The sequence below is a fragment of the Passer domesticus genome, chromosome 3 (assembly GCF_036417665.1).
Source record: "Passer domesticus isolate bPasDom1 chromosome 3, bPasDom1.hap1, whole genome shotgun sequence".
Lineage (NCBI taxonomy): Eukaryota > Metazoa > Chordata > Aves > Passeriformes > Passeridae > Passer > Passer domesticus.
Window position 1 is genome coordinate 412364 of NC_087476.1, and position 17956 is coordinate 430319.

At 69.7% G+C, this 17956-nt stretch overlaps 1 protein-coding gene across 6 annotated transcripts; it reads right to left on the bottom strand.

Moving 5' to 3' along the window:
• Positions 1–215: 215 nt before the first annotated feature.
• Positions 216–13651, bottom strand: DPYSL5 (dihydropyrimidinase like 5). 6 transcript variants are annotated; one of them, XR_010357835.1, is made up of 14 exons: positions 13509–13651; positions 9297–9561; positions 8209–8367; positions 7466–7645; positions 7323–7391; positions 7123–7167; positions 6921–6996; positions 5683–5839; positions 5104–5245; positions 4769–4911; positions 4487–4694; positions 2809–2977; positions 545–1613; positions 216–442 (listed from the first exon to the last, which is right to left on the bottom strand). XR_010357835.1 is itself a non-coding variant. In XM_064411419.1 (13 exons), exons 2-13 carry the CDS (start codon positions 9555–9557, stop codon positions 1528–1530), a joined length of 1695 nt encoding a protein of 564 aa, XP_064267489.1. In that variant the 5' UTR covers positions 9558–9561; positions 13509–13651; the 3' UTR covers positions 216–1527. The 6 variants fall into 6 exon arrangements, 3 of the variants coding, with proteins under 3 accessions (XP_064267489.1, XP_064267490.1, XP_064267491.1); XR_010357833.1 differs by having other exon boundaries at positions 216–494; XR_010357834.1 differs by having other exon boundaries at positions 495–1613.
• Positions 13652–17956: the final 4305 nt, after the last annotated feature.

Here is a 17956-nt window from a genome sequence, read left to right on the forward strand (position 1 = left end):
CCCTGTGTCCCCTTGTGTCCCCTCAGTGTCCCTCTTTCTCCCCCGTGTCCCCCTGTCCCCCTATCCCCTCAGTGTCCCCCGTCTCCCCCCGGTCCCCTCTGTGTCCCCATGTCCCCGTGTCCCCGTGTCCCCTGTCCCTGTCCCCGTGCTGTCCCCCGTGTCCCCGTGTCCCTGCTGTCCCCTGTCCCTGTCCCCGCGGTGTGGCCGAGGCAGGCGGGGCTGTGAAGGGTCTTTAATGAGCACACAACGGGCGGTTCCTACATCGGCCGTGCGACACCGGGGACACGCGACCCGCCGGGCGCCACCGCCCCCAACACCTACGGGACCTACGGGGAGGGCACGGGGGACACGGGGACACCGGGGACACCGCGCCCGGGGCACGGCTGGGGAGCCGGCGGGGAGGGGACGGCGGGAGGGGACACGGCTGGCACCCGGGACCCACCTGGAGGGGAGGGGTGACAGGGGAGGGGACACGGCTGGCACCCGGGACCCACCTGGAGGGAGGGGACAGCGGGAGGGGACACGGCTGGCACCCGGGACCCACCTGGAGGGAGGGGTGACAGGGGAGGGGACATGGGCAGGGGAGGGCGTGGCACAGGGGTCACAGAGGTGGGACAGGGGACACCTGCCCAGGGGTTCACCTGAGCACAGGTGTGTGCAAACACGCCCTGGGCCCGTGCAGGCGTGGCACAGGGGTGTGACACAGGGTGTGTGACACAGGGTGTGACCCAGGTGTGACCCAGGTGTGACCCAGGTGTGACCCAGGTGTCACTCAGGTGTGACCCAGGGGTGCGACACCGCTCGCTGCGGGGCTGGGGGAGCTCGGGGTGGGGAGGGGGAGGTGCAGGGAGGGGAAGGGGGCAGGGGCAGGGTGGAGATGAGGGAAAGGGATGGGGATGGGGGGCTGGGGTCGGGATGGGGGGTCAGGGTGGAGATGGGGGTCAGGGAGGGGGATGGAGAGATGGGAATTGGGGCTGGGGTCAGGGATGGAGACGGGGGTCAGGGAGGGGGGTCAGGGATGGGAAATGAGGGGCTGGGGGCTCGGGTTGGGATGGAGACGGGGGTCAGGGATTGGGGGTCAGGGATGGGAATGGGGGTCAGGGAGGGGGGCTGGAGAGATGCCGATTCCTGCAGGGGGGCAGCAGTGGGATCAGGGTGGGGTCCTGCCTTGGGGCTGGGGGTCGGGGCTGGGGCACAAAGGGGGGTGTGGGGGGGGGGGTCCCTGCGTCTCCCCTACGCTAGTGACACAAACCACTTCAGAGTATTTCCACGTGATGCACAAACAAGTCAAAAATTCACTGATCCAAATCCAACGTGCAAACAGAAAAGGGCCGGGGCGGGGGGCACCCACTGCCCCCGGCCCTCCGCGGCCCCCGCGCACGGCCCGGCCCGGCCCGGCACGGCCCCGCCCGGCACGGCCCCGCCGGCAGCACGGGGCCGGGCCAGGGAGCCCCGCGGCCGGGCAGCCCCGCCGGGCCGGGGCCGGGCCGTGCGCCCGGTGCTCACTTGGGGGACACGGCCCCGGCTCTACCAGATGCCGCTCGACCGGCCCCCGGGGGGAGCGAGAATGCGGGCCGAGGCTCGTTTTGGAACGTGGTCATCGATCTGAGAACCTGCCGGACACGCGGGCGGTCAGCGCGGCCCCGACACCCCCGGGCACCCCGGGCACCGCGGCACTGGGGGCTCCGAGACCCCCGGGCACCGCTGGGACTGACTGGGGGGGCACAGTGACCCCCTCTGCCACCCCGGCTGTGCTGCACGTGGCACTGACCGGTGCTGACCGGGAGTGACCAGCACTGACCAGGAGTGACCAGCACTGGCACTGACCAGAACTGACCAGCACTGACCAACGCTGACCAGAACTGATCAGGAGTGACCAGCACTGACCAGAACTGATCAGGAGTGACCAATACTGACCAGCACTGATCAGGAGTGACCAGCACTGTCCAGCACTGACCAGCACTGACCAACGCTGACCAGAACTGATCAGGAGTGACCAGCACTGACCAGCACTGACCAGGAGTGACCAACACTGACCAGCACTGACCAGCCCTGACCAGCACTGACCAATACTGACCAGCACTGACCAGGAGTGACCAGCACTGACCAGCACTGACCAGCCCTGACCGGCACTGACCAGAACTGACCAGGAGTGACCAGAACTGACCAGCACTGACCAATACTCACCAGCACTGACCAGCACTGATCGGCACTGACCGGCACTGACCAATACTGACCAGCACCGACCAGCACCGACCAGAACTGACCAATACTGACCAACACTGACCAGCACTGACCAGCACTGACCAGCACTGAGCAGCCCTGACCGGCACTGACCGGCACCGACCAGCCCTGACCAGCGCCTCCCGCAGCCCTGCCCCGTGCCAGCTCTGACACTCGTTCCCCCCCCGTGCCCCCCGTGCCCAGCCGTGCCCGCGGCCCAGCGCAGCCGGTGCCAGCGGAGCCCCCAGCCCCGCGTGGGGAGGGGGCTGCCCGGCTGCAGCAGCGGCCCCGCCCTGCCCGCACAGCCCCGGAGCCCCCGGCCCGCCCGGAGCCCCCAGCGCAGCCACCCGACCGACGGTGCCCGGGGGGACCGGGCTGGGGGCACCTCCCTGCTCTGCCACGGCCCCTGGGGGGACAGCGGGGGCCCAGCCTGGGCCGGGGGCGTGGGGAGCGCCCTGCAGGGGACGGGACACGAGGAGGGGGTGACAGGACAGCCCTAGGGGAGGGGTGGCGGGGCACCCTGCGGGGGCACTGCAGCGCCCGGGAGGTGGCGGGGGGCACGGGGACCCCCGGGGCCGCTCTTACCGGACAGGCTGAAGCTGGACTCGTGCAGGTCCCTCATGCCCCCGTGTCGCGTGGCCGGCCGGGTGGGCGTATCGGCCAGGGGCGTCCCCGTCTCTTTTTTCCCGGCATGCACGACCACGGCCACGTCCCCCAGGTACGGGGTGCGATCCACACCCCGCAGCTTCAGAGTCTGCCGGGGTCGAGAGAGAGCGGAGAGAGCGGAGAGAGCGGAGAGAGCGTCAGCCGCGGCCGGGCTGCGGGGGTCCTGAGCGGGGTGCGGGGTGCGGATGGCCGGGCGGGCGGGGGGCTCGGGCCGGGGCATGCGGGGGCTGGGGAGGGGGCTGCGGCTGGGGAGGGGGCGCTCGGAGCGGTGCTGGGCGGGCCGGGGGGCTCCCGGTGCAGAGCAGGGGCTGGGGGAGGTGGGTGGCCCTGGCAGAGCAGCCCCTGGCCCTGTCCCCCCGGCAGAGCCAAGCCACGCCATGCCAAGCCAAGCCAAGCCATGCCAAACCAAACCAAACCAAACCAAGCCAAGCCAAGCCAAGCCAAGCCAAGCCAAGCCAAGCCAAGCCAAGCCAAGCCCATGCAATGCCCTGTGCCCCCCCAGCCACCCAGAGCTCCCCAAGATCCCCCTGTGAGCTGCTCCCCTCCCTGGCAGCATCAGCAGCGCTGTCCCCTGCAGGGTGGGCACAGCGGGTGCCCAGGGGCTGCCAGAGCTGCTGGGTGTCACCGCCGGGCACGCGTGTCCCTGTCCCGGTGCCACCTCGGGAGAGCCAGCACGGGGCAGAGCCTGGGCAGGGCATGGCGAGCCCTGATGCCAGCAGGTGCCTTGGGACGGGCACACACAGGGACAGCTGTGCTCCGGCACTGCCAGGGCACTGGCACGGAGCCAGGGCAGCGTCCTGTGCCACACTGACCCGCAGGGACCCTGCCCTGAGCTCCTGGCACGGCGTGGCACCGGCCTGGCACAGACCCGCCTCTGGCACTGCCACTGTCCCCTGGTCCCCTCCAGCAGCCAGCACGGTGCAGCCCTGTGCCAGAGCGCGGCATTGCTCCAGCATGGTGATGGCACTGCTCTGGCACTGCCATGCACAGCCATGGCACAGCTCTGGCACTGCCATGGCACTGCTCTGGCACTGATCTGGCACAGCCATTGCACCAGTCTGGCACAGCCATGGCACACCTCTGGCACAGCCATGGCACAGCTCTGGCACTGCCATGGCACTGCTCTGGCACTGATCTGGCACTGCCATGGCACTGCTCTGGCATGGCCACACACAGCCACAACACAGCTCTGGCATAGCCATGGCACTGCCATGGCACCGCTCTGGCACAGCCATGGCACTGCTCAAGCACAGCCATGGCACAGCTAGAGCCTGGCCATGACATGGCCATGGCATGGCCATGGCACCAGTCTGGCATAGCCGTGGCACAGCCACAGCATGGCCATGGCACGGCTCTGGCTCGGGCACAGCCATGGCATGGCTCTGGCATGGCCATGGCACAGCTCTGGCACAGCCTGGCATAGCCACGGCACAGTTCTGGCATAGCCACAGCCATGGCAGGGCCATGGCACGGCCACACACAACCACGGCACAGCTCTGGAACAGCCCGGGCACCGTTCTGGCATGGCCATGGCACGGCTCTGGCACGGCACGGCACAGCCCTGGCACGGCCCCGGCCCGGCCGTGGCTGACCGTACCTTCTCCCGCTGCACCAGTTTCTTGTAGGCGACGTCGGGGAAGGAGCGCAGCGGGCAGAACTTGCCGGTGCCCTCGGCGCACATGAAGACGCCGTTCTCGTAGACCACGCGCCCGCGGCTGATGGTCACCAGGGGCACGCCGTGGCACCGCATGTTCTCGTACAGGTTGATGTCCCCGCCCTGCACCTGCGTGCTGGCAGACACGGTCCTGGCAGGGCCACGGCGCCGTCAGCGCTGCGGGGGCGCCGGGAGCTGCCCCCACCCCGGCGCGGCTGCACCTACTTGGTGGCCTCGGGGTCCCAGACCACGACGTCGGCGTCGGCGCCGGGGATGATCCGGCCCTTGCGGGGGTACAGGTTGTGGATCTTGGCGGCGTTGGAGCTGGTCACGGCCACGAAGCGGTTCTCATCCATCTTGCCCCCCACCTGCAGCCCGGGGGGGGCAGGATGGGTGGGATGTGGCGCTCCCCGTCACCCCCCAGTCCCCCAAAACTCCCGGATGAGCTGCGGGGTCAGGATCCCGCTCTGGGGAGCTCGTGCCCTCCTGTGGGGGTGAACAAACACCCCGCGGGGTGCCCTGCCCCAGCTGCAGCCCGTGCCCGGGCGGCAGTGCCGTACCACGCCGCGCTCCCAGATGATGTTCATGCGGTCCTGCACCCCGCTGACGCCGTGGGGGATCTTGGTGAAGTCCTCCTTGCCCATGGCCTTCTGCTTGGTGCTGAAGGGCCGGTGGTCCGAGGCCACGATGTTCAACGTGTCGCTGCGGGGCACGGAGCAGGGAGGGGATGGCACTGCCAGGGCTGCTCGGGGTGCCCAGGGAGCCCAGGACTCGGGGAATGGGTGCCCCGGCCATGGGGTGCCTGGGGAGCCCAGTGCCATGGGGATGGGGCGCCCAGGGAGTGGGGCGCCCAGAGAACAGGGTGCCCAGGGAATGGGGTGCTCAGGGAATGGGGCACCCAGGGAATGGGGTGCCCAGAGAACAGGGTGCCCAGGGAGCAAGATGTCCAGGGAATGGGGCACCCAGGGAATGGGGCAGGGAGGGATGCCCAGGGCAGGGATGGGGTGCCCGGGGCAGTGAGAGGTTTCCTGGGCAGGGATGGGTGCCCGGGGCAGGGATGGGGTGCCCGGGACAGGGCAAGGTGCCCGGGGCAGGGAGCAGTGCCCGGGGCAGGCAGGGGTGCCCGGGGCAGCCCTCACTTGGCGAGCAGGCTCATGAGGTAGGCAGAGGTGTTGGTGTCCAGGCGCAGCGGCGGCACGGTGACGTAGGCGGCGGCGTGGAACCAGTCCTGGTGGTAGTAGTGCAGCCCGGTGAGCGTGGCGTGCGCCGTGGTGGTCTCTGCGTACACCACCTTCCCTGCGGGGGCACGCGGCCGTGGGCATGGGTGGGCACACGTGGGTGCCCGAGCACCCGTGTGCCCGGCGGGCAGGAGCCCTGTGTCCCCTGTGTGCTCACGTGTGTGACCCGTGTGTGTCCTGTGACCTGTGTGTGACCTGTGTGTCCCCTGTGTGCTCACGTGTGTGACCTCTGTGTGACCTGTGTGTGACCTCTGTGTGACCTCTGTGTGACCTGTGTGTGACCTGTGTGTCCCCTGTGTGCTCACGCGTGTGACCTGTGTGTGTCCTGTGACCTGTGTGTGACCTGTGTGTCCCCTGTGTGCTCACGTGTGTGACCTCTGTGTGACCTGTGTGTGACCTGTGTGTGACCTCTGTGTGACCTGTGTGTGACCTGTGTGTCCCCTGTGTGCTCACGCGTGTGACCTGTGTGTGTCCTGTGACCTGTGTGCGTCCCCTGTGTGCTCACGTGTCGTGTGTGACCTCTGTGTGACCTGTGTGTGTCCCTGTGTGCTCACGTGTGTGACCTGTGTGTGACCTGTGTGTGACCTCTGTGTGCCCCCTGTGTGCTCCCTGTGTGCTCACGTGTGTGACCTGTGTGTGTCCCCTGTGTGTCCTCTGAGTGCTCATGTGTGCAGCCTGTGTGCATCCAGAGTGGGCTCATGTGTGTGACCTGTGTGTGACCTCTGTGTGTGACCTGTGTGTGACCTGGGTGTGACCTCTGTGTGCCCCCTGTGTGCTCATGTGTGTGTCTGGAATGTACTCACGTGTGCGACCTGTGTGTCTGTGTGTCCCCCCGTGTCCCCCCTGTGTATGAGCAGAGCTGGGGTTCCAGGTGTGCTCACCTGTGCCAGGGCACGGCCCCACAGGTACACCCGAGTTCCTGTGTCCGTGTGTCTGCCCGTGTCCGTGTGTCTGTGCCCATGTCTGTCTGTCCCTGTCCCTGTGTCTGTCCCTGTGTCTGTCCGCGTGTCTCCCTGCACGCCCGCAGCCCCACGATCCGTGCCCAGCTCCCTGCCAGCCCCGCGTGGGCCGTGCCAGGGGGTTTCCCCGTGTGCCCGGGGTGGCCCTGGCGGGGAGGGACGTCCCCCCGTGTCCCCTACCCTGCATCTTGGCGGCGGCGATGACGTCCCCCGCGGACATGCTGGACACGTTCACCAGGTACACGGGGCAGTGGGTCTGCGGACAGGGGGTCAGGGGCACTGTCCCCATGGCACCCAGCCCCCGGGGGGGCTCCTGCCGCCGTGGGGACCCCCCCGGGACGGGGACAGGCACCCCCAGCCGGGCCTTGCCCAGCGCACTCACCCGGTTGGCGATGGTGATGACGCGGTGCGTGGCCTCAGCTTCCAGCTGCGGGGAGAGCCCGTGTGACACGCGTGACACGCAGCGGTGGCACCAGCGGGCGGGCGGGTGACACAAGGACGGGCGCTGGCACCTCCTTGGATGCCCTGCACCGTGCCAGCCACACCCCGGGCTGCTGCTGGGTGCCACCCGCCGTCACCTACCTCCTCAGGCCGGCTGATCTCGATGCCCTCGGGGCCCGTAATGCCCAGATCCAGAGCTTCCTTGGCTCCCTGGGGAATGTGGCAGGGTCAGGCCGGAGGTGCTGCCGGCCCGGCGGGGCGCCCGGTGCCCCCCGTGCCCTCACCTCGGCCACCAGCTCTCCATTCTCGGCGTGCACGCGGGCGATGGCGCCGAAGTCGCGGCAGGCGCGCAGGGCCTGGTAGAGCTCGCTGTCCCGCAGCATGTACAGGTCCTTGTAGGTCATGAACATCTGGAAGGAGTTCACGCCCTTCTCCCGCACCAGCGTCTCCATCTCGGCCTTCACCTGCACCGGGAGAGGGCTCAGGGTATGCCTGACCCCGCGAGGGGCCCCGGCCCCCCCCGGGGCACACGGGACACGGATTTGGGGGTGACACGGCGAGTGGCAGATGCTGGGGGGCAGCAGAAGGGATTTTCCTGCCCCCGGGGGGTGCCCTGCTCTGCTGGAAGGGGGGTCAGGGTGGGGTCTCCCCGGGAGCCAGGTCTGATCCCACGGCAGCGGCTTTGAGGGGATTGCAGGGGCTGAGCGTGCCGCGGGATGGGGTCTGCTCACCAGCCCTGCCTGCCACCCCCACGGGGGCCCTGCTGCGGGCTGGGGTCCCCCCAGGCTGGGACCACCAGCGCTGGGCACCCCACGGAGCAGCAGCAGTGCCTCCCCTGCCCAGCGAGGGGCTCAGCCCCGCGGGGACCCCTCGGCCCGGGGCACCCCCGAGCCCCTGCCCCGCTGAGCCCGGCTCAGGGCAGCTCAAAAGGCATCCTGGGGGCTCGGCCCACCCCCCCGGCGGCTAATGGGATCAGCGGGGCGGGAATTAGCCCCGGCAGCTGCTCCCGGAGCCGCGCCAGGCTCACCTTGGGCGCCCACCAGGTGATGCCCATGTGCAGGGCGTAGTCGCAGCACACCTTGGGGTCGGCCAGGCTGCGGCACTTCTCGTAGGCGTCCAGCAGCGACGTCTCCTTGTCGGGCAGGACGTGCCCGATGATCATCGTCGTGCCCCCCACCAGCGCTGCCTGGGCAGGGGGCGCAGGGCCCGCGGGGGGGGGGGGTCAGGGTCCATCCCTGGCACTGCCCCTGCCCTGCCCTGCCCTGTGCCAGGTGAGCCCCCAGCTGCTCCCGGGCTGGGGCGGCCACGCTCGGGCACTGCCCACAGCCACGCGGGGCTCCTGGGTGCGGGCAGGGACCCCCGCATCCCCCCGCCCCACCGATGGCTGCCCCCTGCAGCAGCACATCTGGGCGCACGGCACATCTGGAGAGCCCCATCCTGCCACCGCCGGGCACCCACCGCCCCCCCGGCCCCAGCGCTGGATTTGGGGTGCTGAGGGAGCGGATGTGGGGTGCTGAGGGAGCCAGCAGCCCCCGGCACGGAGCCCCGAGCGGGCGGGGGCCGCGGGGAGCCCCCCTGCCCGGCAGCGTGGGCGGCGGTGCAGGCACTGTGGCAGCGCCGCTGTCCCCGGCTCACCCCGCCCCGCTAATCCCCAAAGCTCCTTTGCCATCGGCCCCCTCGGAGCTGCCACGAGGCGGGTGACAGTGACAGGGAGCTGGCCTGGCGTGTGGCACCCGTGGGCATCGCACAGGCCCCTTCCCTCCAGCACAGCACCGACCCCCTGCCCAGGGACACCCTGGGGACACCCTGGGGACACCCTGGGGACAGGCACGGCCAGCGCTGGCCCGGCACAATGGCTGCTCTGTGCGGGCGCTGGGGACAGCGGGACAAGCTGCAGGGACAATCCTGGGCTGGCGCGGGCAGCAGCACTCGGTACACAGTGCCACAGCCCAGGGAGGTGCCCGAGCTGGCACAGGGTGCCACGGCCTGCAGGAGGAGGGCTGTCACAGCGAGGGGACGTGATGGATGGGGACACGGGGACAGGCGGTGCCACAGTGGAGCTGGTGCTGCTGGGTGCCCGTGCCCGCGGGGAGCCCCGGGCAGGGCTCGGGGTACCTTGGTGCCGTGGTAGAAGTCATCGACGCAGGTGGCGTTCATGAAGGTCTGGTGGAAGTGGGTGCTGGTGTCGATGCCGCCCGGGATGACGAGCTTGCCGGTGGCGTCGATGACCTTGGCGCCGCCGGGGATCATCAGCTCGCGCCCCACTTGCTGGATGATGCCGTTCTCAATGTAGACGTCGGCCTCCAGGGTGCAGTCGTCGTTGACCACCTTGCCCCCCTTGATGAGGATCCGCATGGTGGCCGCGTTGGCCATCATGGTGCTGCGGGCACAGCGGGGTCACCCGTGAGCCCCCCCGGGCGGGGGTCTCTGTGCTGCCCACCTTGGCAGGGCCGTGGGTTATCCCGGGGAATCCCTGCAGAGAGGGGCTGGCACGGGGCTGGGGCTGCCTCCCTGCCCCGAGCCCGCTCCAGGGACTCCGGGCTGCACCCTGCCAGTGCCACCTCCTGCAGACCCTGGGCAGGGCAGCCAGAGCCCAGCCCTGCCACCCTGTGCTGCCAGCGCCACACGTGCCACGGGGACACGGCTGGGTGTCCCCACGCCCAGGGCAGGCTGCCCACCTGGTGCCTGGGAGCGACCAGGACTGGCACGGACACACCAGGGCTGGCATCGCTCACCGGGGGCTCTGCCCCCTGCCCCGAGAGGTGCCAGCTCTGGCAGAGACCCCCGCACTGCCTGAGCCCCCGCCGCGAGGGGCATCCCCAGACACGATCAATAAATCCTCTGGTGAAGGTCAAACACCATCGACCCGTCAGAGCAGCGACAGCACGTGCCAGCTGTGCCCACCCGGGGGGCACGAGGTGGGCTGGGACCCCACCAGAGCCCCCAGAGCACAGACCTCGCTGCAGAGACCCACAAAGAGACCCCTGCCCCTCTGTGCCCGCTGCAGGGACCACCAGGGACCCCTCCACCAGAGAGAGCCCCAGGCAGCCACATGGGCAGCGTGGGGCACTCTGGCACAGCTGACACGACGCTGGCATGGGCAAAGCTGCTGCTGGGGCAGGGACCTCGTGCCAGGGGGTGGCTGGTGCTGCCACAGCCCCGGGGTGGCCTCAGGAACCGGGACAGGGCTCTGAAGGGACCGTCCTGAGCTGTGCCAGGGCTCCCCAGCTCCTGCTGGGCAGCGAATGGCTCCTGAGGCTGGCACAGCCCTGGTGGGTGAGGCTGGGCCAGGCTTTGCTGGCATCCCCGGGCCACGGGCACCGCAGCTGCAGGGCTGGGGACAAGGGGGTTCCCAGGGACCACCTCTGTGCCGGGGGGGCCAGGAGCCCTCCGTGGGCCGGCTGCTGCCCCTGGGTGAGCCCGGTGCCAGCTGGCGCCTTGCCCCGGTGCCCTCACGTCGGCACAGAGCAGCAGGAGCAGCTGCTGGGGCCCGGCAGGCGGCCCCCCCCGGGAATGTCACCGGCATGCACAGCTGTGACAGCGCTCGGAGCCCCCCGGGGACCCGGGCGGGTGGCAGTGACCTCGTGCAGCGTGCCAGGCCGCCGTGGCACGCTGGGCACTGGCACCAGCACTGTGGTGCCCACAGCTCTGCCTCGGGCACACGGGGAAGCTGCTGCTCATGGCAGGGGGGGGGACAAGGGGGACAGCTGTGCCAGGGGGACACCTGGGCCCGGAGCTGCACTGAGGGGGACGAGGGGGGTGACAGCAACAAGGGGACACCCCAGCCAAGGACCCCCTGAGCCCCCACACCCACATCAGGGACACGACACCGGGGCAGAGACTGTCCTCGGTGGGGTGACAGCAGAGGGGACGAGCCGGTGCCCACGGTGCCACCCTGCGACCCCCGGGACCCCAGAGCGGGGCTGGGCCGGGCAGGGGCTGCGGGAGGGGCTGCGGGAGGGGTGGCACGGGGCAGAGGGGCGTGGGGGAGGCGGCGGCACGTCGCAGCCCGAGATGAAAGCGGGCTGTGCTGACGGATCTGGAGCACGGAGCACGCGGCTGCCAGCGCTGCCGCGCCGGGCACCGGCACAGCCCTGGCACGGGGGGCGTGGGGCTGGCAGGGGGACAGGGCATGGCCGGGCACAAGCGTGGGCTGGCCGCCGTGCACAGAGAAGAGCTGGCAGCTGCACACGCTGCCTGTGGCCGCCGTGGAGCCACCCGTGCTGCTGCCACCCCTCCAGGCACCTTCCCCAGCAGCAGCCACCCCTGGCACTGCCCTGCTGTCCCCACGCCACCAGGCCCAGCACTGGATGCCCACAGTGGCCATTCTGGCACACCAGTGCTCCCATTTCACCCTCGCTGCCCCACATCACACCCAGTGCCCCCAGCTCACACCAGGGACCCCAGCTCAGACTGAGCATCCCCAGGGGCTCTGTCCCTCTGTCCCTCTGTCCCCCGGGCCGGCCGCAGTGCCAGCATGGCACCAGCCCCGTGCTGGCCTCGCCCGCGTTCCAGCCGGCCGCTGCAGCGCGGTGGCACCGCCAGCCTCAGCCGGCCGAGGCTCCTGCCAGACACGGGCTCCGAGCAGGGCAGAAACGCAGCGTCAGCGCCGGGGGGGCTCCGGCAGCGCCCGGGGACCCCCGCCCAGCCCGGCTCGGCGGGCGGCGGCTCCGCTCGCCAGCACACAAAGCGGCGCGGGGGGCTCGCCGCCCCCCCAGCCCCGCCGGCTGCCGCGGCGGCCCCCGGCCGCGGGGACAGCTGTGACCCCGGCAGGACAAAGGGACCCCGGCCCGGCGGGGCTGCCGGGGGCACCTGTTGGGGTCGGGGCGGCCGCCGGGCCCGGCCTTTGTGCCGGGGCTGCCGCATTGTGCGGCGCGCCGGGCCGGGGGTCCTCGCCGCCCCCCGCTTTTGTCTGCGACGGCGAGACCCCGGCACCCACCGTGCCCCACCCCACCCTGCGCCCACCCTGCCCGGGGGGCTCCCCTTCGCCGGGCTGGCCTCGGGGACCGCCACTGCGGTGGCACCGACCCGCGAGCGCCGCTGGTCCCCGGCCAGAGGCGGCGGCTGGGTGGGCACCGCGCTCCGCCCGAGCCGTGCCCGGCGGGGGGGTCCCCAGCGCGGCCCCCGGCCCGGCTCTGCCCCGCTCGGGCCGGGCTGGGGTCGCTGTCCCGCTGCGGTGTCACCGAGCCACCGCCCCGGCGAGGACCGGCGGGGGAGGATGCTCGGGCAGCGCCGTACCGGCAAGCCGGGATGCTGCGGGCGGTCCTTGTCCCCGCGGGCACCTTGGCCCGGCCCGGCCCGGCTCGGCTCGGCTCGGCACTGCGCGGCCACGCCCGAGCGGGCGCGGGGCGCTGCGGGGGGTCCCGGCGGGGGCTGCGCGGGCTCGGGGGTCCCACGGGCGCTCCCGGGGCCCCGGCACCCCCCGGCGCTGCCCCCCGGGCACTGCGGCAGGCGGCCGGAGCGGCGGGCACCGACACCGGGCCCTGCCAGCGGGGGGCGGGCCGGGGGTCCCCGCCGGAGAACCGGGCCGGCCCCGGTGTGGTGCGGCGGGCCGGGCCGGGCCGGGCCGGGCCGGGCGGGGCTCGGGGGCGGTGCCGCTGCCGCGGGTCCCGGAGCGCGGTGCGGGGGGGGCCGGTGCGGGGTCCGCAGGCGCGGCGGGTCCCGGTGTCACCGGCCCGGGGCGGCTCCGCAGACAAAGCCCGGGGCCGCCCAGCACAAAGGATGCTCCGAGCCGGGGCGGGGCCGCCCGGGAGACCCGGCGGAACAATGAGCCGGGCCCGGCGGGACCCCCGCCGCCGCCCGCCGCCCCGGGGTCGCTCCCCGCGCCCCGCGCACCTGCTGCTCCGCCGCCCATCGCGACAGGGCGCCCACGAGGGAGCCGGGCCCGCCCGACGAGCAGCAGCCTGCCCGGCCTTGCACCCGCCGAGGCCAACCCCCGGCGCTGTCGCGACACCATCCATCGCCTGTCGCGACAGGTGTGTCGCCATGGGTGGGCGGCGGCCGCGCGCGGCTTTTCCGCCCGGCGACAGCCCCCGAGGCGCCCCGGGCGGGGATGGCGGGGCGCTGCCCTCCGTCCCCGCCCGTCGGGACACACGCACCTGTCGCGATTGTCCAGTCGCGATAACGAGCCAGGTCCGCCGGAGCGGGAAAGGAAAAGCCAAGCACGGCACGGCCCGGCCCGTCTCGGCTCCACCCAGCCCAGCCCGGCTCCACCCAACCCAGCCCGGCCCGGTTCAGCCCGGCCCGGTTCCGCTGTGCCCCGCCCGGCCCGGCCCGGCCCGGCCCGGCCCCGCCGGTGCCCCCCGGTACCCCCGGTGCCCCCGGTACCTCCCGCTCCGGTGCCGCTCCCGGTGCCGCTCCGGCCGCGATCGCCTCTCACCCGAACCTGCGCCGCGGGGGCGGGGCCTCGCCGCGCCTGCACCAATCACCGCCCGCCCTGGCGCCCGGGGGCGGGGCCGAGCCCCCAGCAGGGTGGGCTGCGCGCCCCCTGACTGACAGACGGAGGGGGCGGGGCCAAGGCACGGGGCCACGCCCCCCGCCACCTGCCCGCGCTGTTGCCGTGGTGACGGAGCGCGCGCCGAGACCCCCGGTGACCCCGGGACCCCCGGGACACACCGGGACACCCTCGGGACACCCCCGGGACACCCCGGTGACACCCCCGGGACACCCCCGGGACCCTCTGTGACACCCCCGGGACACCCCCGTGACATCCCTGGAACACCCTTGGGACACCCCCGGGACCCCCCCGGGACATCCTTGGGAAACCTCCGGGACATCCTCGGGACACCCTGGGACACCCCCGGGACCCTCTGTGGCACCCCCGGGACACCCGCGGGACACCCCTGGGACCCTCTGTGACACCCTCAGGATACCCCTAGGAACCCCCCGGGACACCCCGGGACACCCCCCTGACTGTCCTGGCGGCCCCGGGAGCTGCTGGCACAGCCCATCCCGTGGCCTCGGTGACGTGTGGTGACAGGGCAGGGCGGTGCTGTCCCTCCCCTGTGAGCAGCGCTGGTGGCACCTGGAGGGACAGATGTGGCCCTTGGCCTGTGGGGCAGCACTGGGGACACGGGGCTGGCTCATGGAGCTGGAGGGACCTCCTGCTTCATCCCCATCCTCATGTCCACTTCCTGTCCTGTCCCATCCCATCCCATCCCATCCCATCCCATCCCATCCCATCCCATCCCATCCCATCCCATCCCATCCCATCCCATCCCACCCCATCCCATCCCATCCCATCCCATCCCATCCCATCCCATCCCATCCCATCCCATCCCATCCCATTATCCCATCCCATCCCATTATCCCATCCCATCCCATCCCATCCCATTATCCCATCCCATTATCCCATCCCATCCCATTATCCCATCCCATTATCCCATCCCATCCCATTATCCCATCCCATTATCCCATCCCATCCCATTATCCCATCCCATTATCCCATCCCATCCCATCCCATCCCATTATCCCATCCCATCCCATCCCATCCCATCCCATCCCATCCCATCCCATCCCATCCCATTATCCCATTATCCCATTATCCCGTTACCCCACAGTCCCATCCCAGCTGTGCCCCCTCTCCCCGGGCACTGCCAGCTCCTGTCCTGGGCACCCCCGGAGCCCTTTGGTGTCCCAGGGCTGGGCTGTCCCCCCGGCGTCAGGGGCACGGGGGCCAAACGTTCATCCTGACTCTGCCAGGACCCCCCGCTCCTTCCAGAGCTGCCCCAGCCCCTGTCCCTGCCCGGGGCTCCTCCCTCCCCGGGGCAGCAGGTGGCATTTGTCCCTGTCGGGTGGCGTTTTTCCCTGCTGGGTGGCATTTGTCCCTGCTGGGTAGCCTTTGTCCCTGTCATGTCCCTGGTGGTGCCTCCAAGCACTGCCCTTGGGCACAGGGACAGGTCTGGTGACCACAGGCACAGATCTGGGTGGGAAGGGACCTCAGAGCCCCCCCAGTGCCACCCCTGCCCTGGCAGGGACACTGCCACTGTCCCAGGGTGTCCCAGTGTCCAGCCTGGCCTTGGGCACTGCCAGGATCCAGGGGCAGCCCCAGCTGTGCCAGTCCCTGCCCACCCTGCCAGGGAACAATTCCTCATTGCCAATCTCCCACCCAGCCCTGCCCTCTGGCACTGGGAGCCATTCCCTGTGCCCTGTCCCTCCATCCTTGTCCCCAGTCCCTCTGCAGCTCTCCTGGAGCCCCTCCAGGCCCTGCCAGGGGCTCTGAGCTCTGCCTGGATCCTTCTCCTCTCCAGGTGAGCCCCCCCAGCCCTCCCAGCTCCTCTGGGCTCTCTGCAGCCCCACGTGCTGCTGATGTTTGGCTCTGCTAAGATCCAATTAGTGAGAGAAGCCTCTGCCTGAATTAATCTGCAAACGAGACCCAAGGCCAAAGTCAACAGCATGGATTTCACTTAACAATAAATGCGAGGTACACAATTCTCTTATTAATTAGTGGCCTACCTTCCGTTGGTTAAACCTGTCCTCTGCTTCTTATGCTAATTAGCCCACGCTCAGTGCTGCTCTTTTGGATCCTTTCGGGTCTCTGGGTCAGGGTGGCAATCCACCCCTGCCTGAGCTGCCTCAGCAGTTCCCCAGCTGCTTTTATCAGGTTCTTCCTCAGCCTGGGCTTTGTGCCCGCTGCCCTCGTGGCTGGTGGGTTCTGCGCTCTGGGTGCCCACTCCCACATCCCTCCTCCCAGGCTTTCCTAGCCCAGGTGAGGCGTTATTGGATTTATGTTCCTCACCCCTGGCAGCAGCAGCAGCAGCGTGTGCAGCCCCAGCTCAGGTGTCCCCAAGGGACCTTGGGGAGCCTGGTGGCCGCTGGTGGCACAGCTGCCCGCAGTCCTCAGCCCGGGCTGGGCTCTGTGCCTGGAGCTCGAGCAGCTGCTGCTGCCCGGGCACTGCCACGGGGATGCTGTGCACACACCTTAAACCAGCGTGTGCCTCCCCCAGGCCTGGAACCCTCCTGCCATGAGCTCCTCCCCTCTGCGGCCCCGAGGGTGCAGCAGCAATTTCCTAATTTCACTGCTCCTTGGCCTATCAGCCTCAGCCACACCATACTGTAAATACCTTAAAATTAATAATCTAAAATTGCCCCGTGTGGGTCCTACCACAATACATCTTTCATGGTTCTATTTCTCTAAAGTATTTAATCCTATTTACAAGACCATCCTTTCAAATTATTATTTCTATTAATTAATAAATTATTTCTAGTTCATTTTCTCTCTCAGCAACGTCTGCCTTATTCCATAACATTCCTAAGCCAACATTTCTTATCCCGAAGTTTACAAATACGCACTATGTGAACCTTCTACCAAAATTTAAACATTTTGTATAAATCCATTTCCCACATCTGCTCCTGGATCCATCCATGCCCCAGCCCAGCACCAGCACTGGGCCTTTTTGTGAGGCTCCAGAGCCCTGCAGAGCCTGGCAGTGCCCTGTGCCACCATCCCTGGCACAGCACAGGCTGTCACACCTGTCACACCTCTGCTGGCCCACCTGGACCCCCTCCAGGCCCCAGCACCCTGGGGGTGGCACGGGGGCACCCCAGGAGTCTCAGCTGGAGGGGAAACTGAGGCAGGAGCTGCACGGGGTTTCCAGACCCACAGCTCACGTGGCAGAATGGGGGTTCCCACTCTGCTGGGGGCTCTGCACCCCCTGCCCCAGGGCAAGGCCCCAGTGCCCAAGGGAGCTGGGCTCAACCCAGAGCCCCACACTGGGACTGGGACCCCTGGGAGCCCACTGGGAACACGATCACCTCAGGGCTGGGACCCCACTGCACTGGGACCCCCACCCACCCACAGGGACCCCAGGGCTCTCCGGGGCTCCTCAATCACCCCAATCCCACCTCCTGCCTCTCCAGGACCCCACCATCACCCCGATCCCACCTCCTGCCTCTCCAGGGCCCCACAATCACCCCAGTCCCACCTCCTGCCTCTCCAGGACCCCACCATCACCCCAGTCCCACCTCCTGCCTCTCCAGGACCCCACAACCACCCCGATCCCACCTCCTGCCTCTCCAGGACCCCACCATCACCCCAGTCCCACCTCCTGCCTCTCCAGGGCTCCTCAATCACCCCAGTCCCACCTCCTGCCTCTCCAGGACCCCGATCCCACCTCCTGCCTCTCCAGGACCCCACAATCACCCCGATCCCACCTCCTGCCTCTCCAGGACCCCGATCCCACCTCCTGCCTCTCCAGGACCCCACAATCACCCCAATCCCACCTCCTGCCTCTCCAGAACCCCTCAATCACCCCAATCCCACCTCCTGCCTCTCCAGGGCCCCACAATCACCCCAGTCCCACCTCCTGCCTCTCCAGGACCCCACCATCACCCCAGTCCCACCTCCTGCCTCTCCAGGACCCCACAACCACCCCGATCCCACCTCCTGCCTCTCCAGGACCCCACCATCACCCCAGTCCCACCTCCTGCCTCTCCAGGGCTCCTCAATCACCCCAGTCCCACCTCCTGCCTCTCCAGGACCCCGATCCCACCTCCTGCCTCTCCAGGACCCCACAATCACCCCGATCCCACCTCCTGCCTCTCCAGGACCCCACCATCACCCCAATCCCACCTCCTGCCTCTCCAGGACCCCACAATCACCCCGATCCCACCTCCTGCCTCTCCAGGACCCCACCATCACCCCAGTCCCAGCCCCACCACCACTGCTGCTGGGACCCCCCACACCCTGTGACTCCCGGATCTCAGCACCAGCACTGGGACCCCACTGCCCCCAGACCCCACAGGCACCAGGACCCCTTCAGCACCTGGATCTCCCC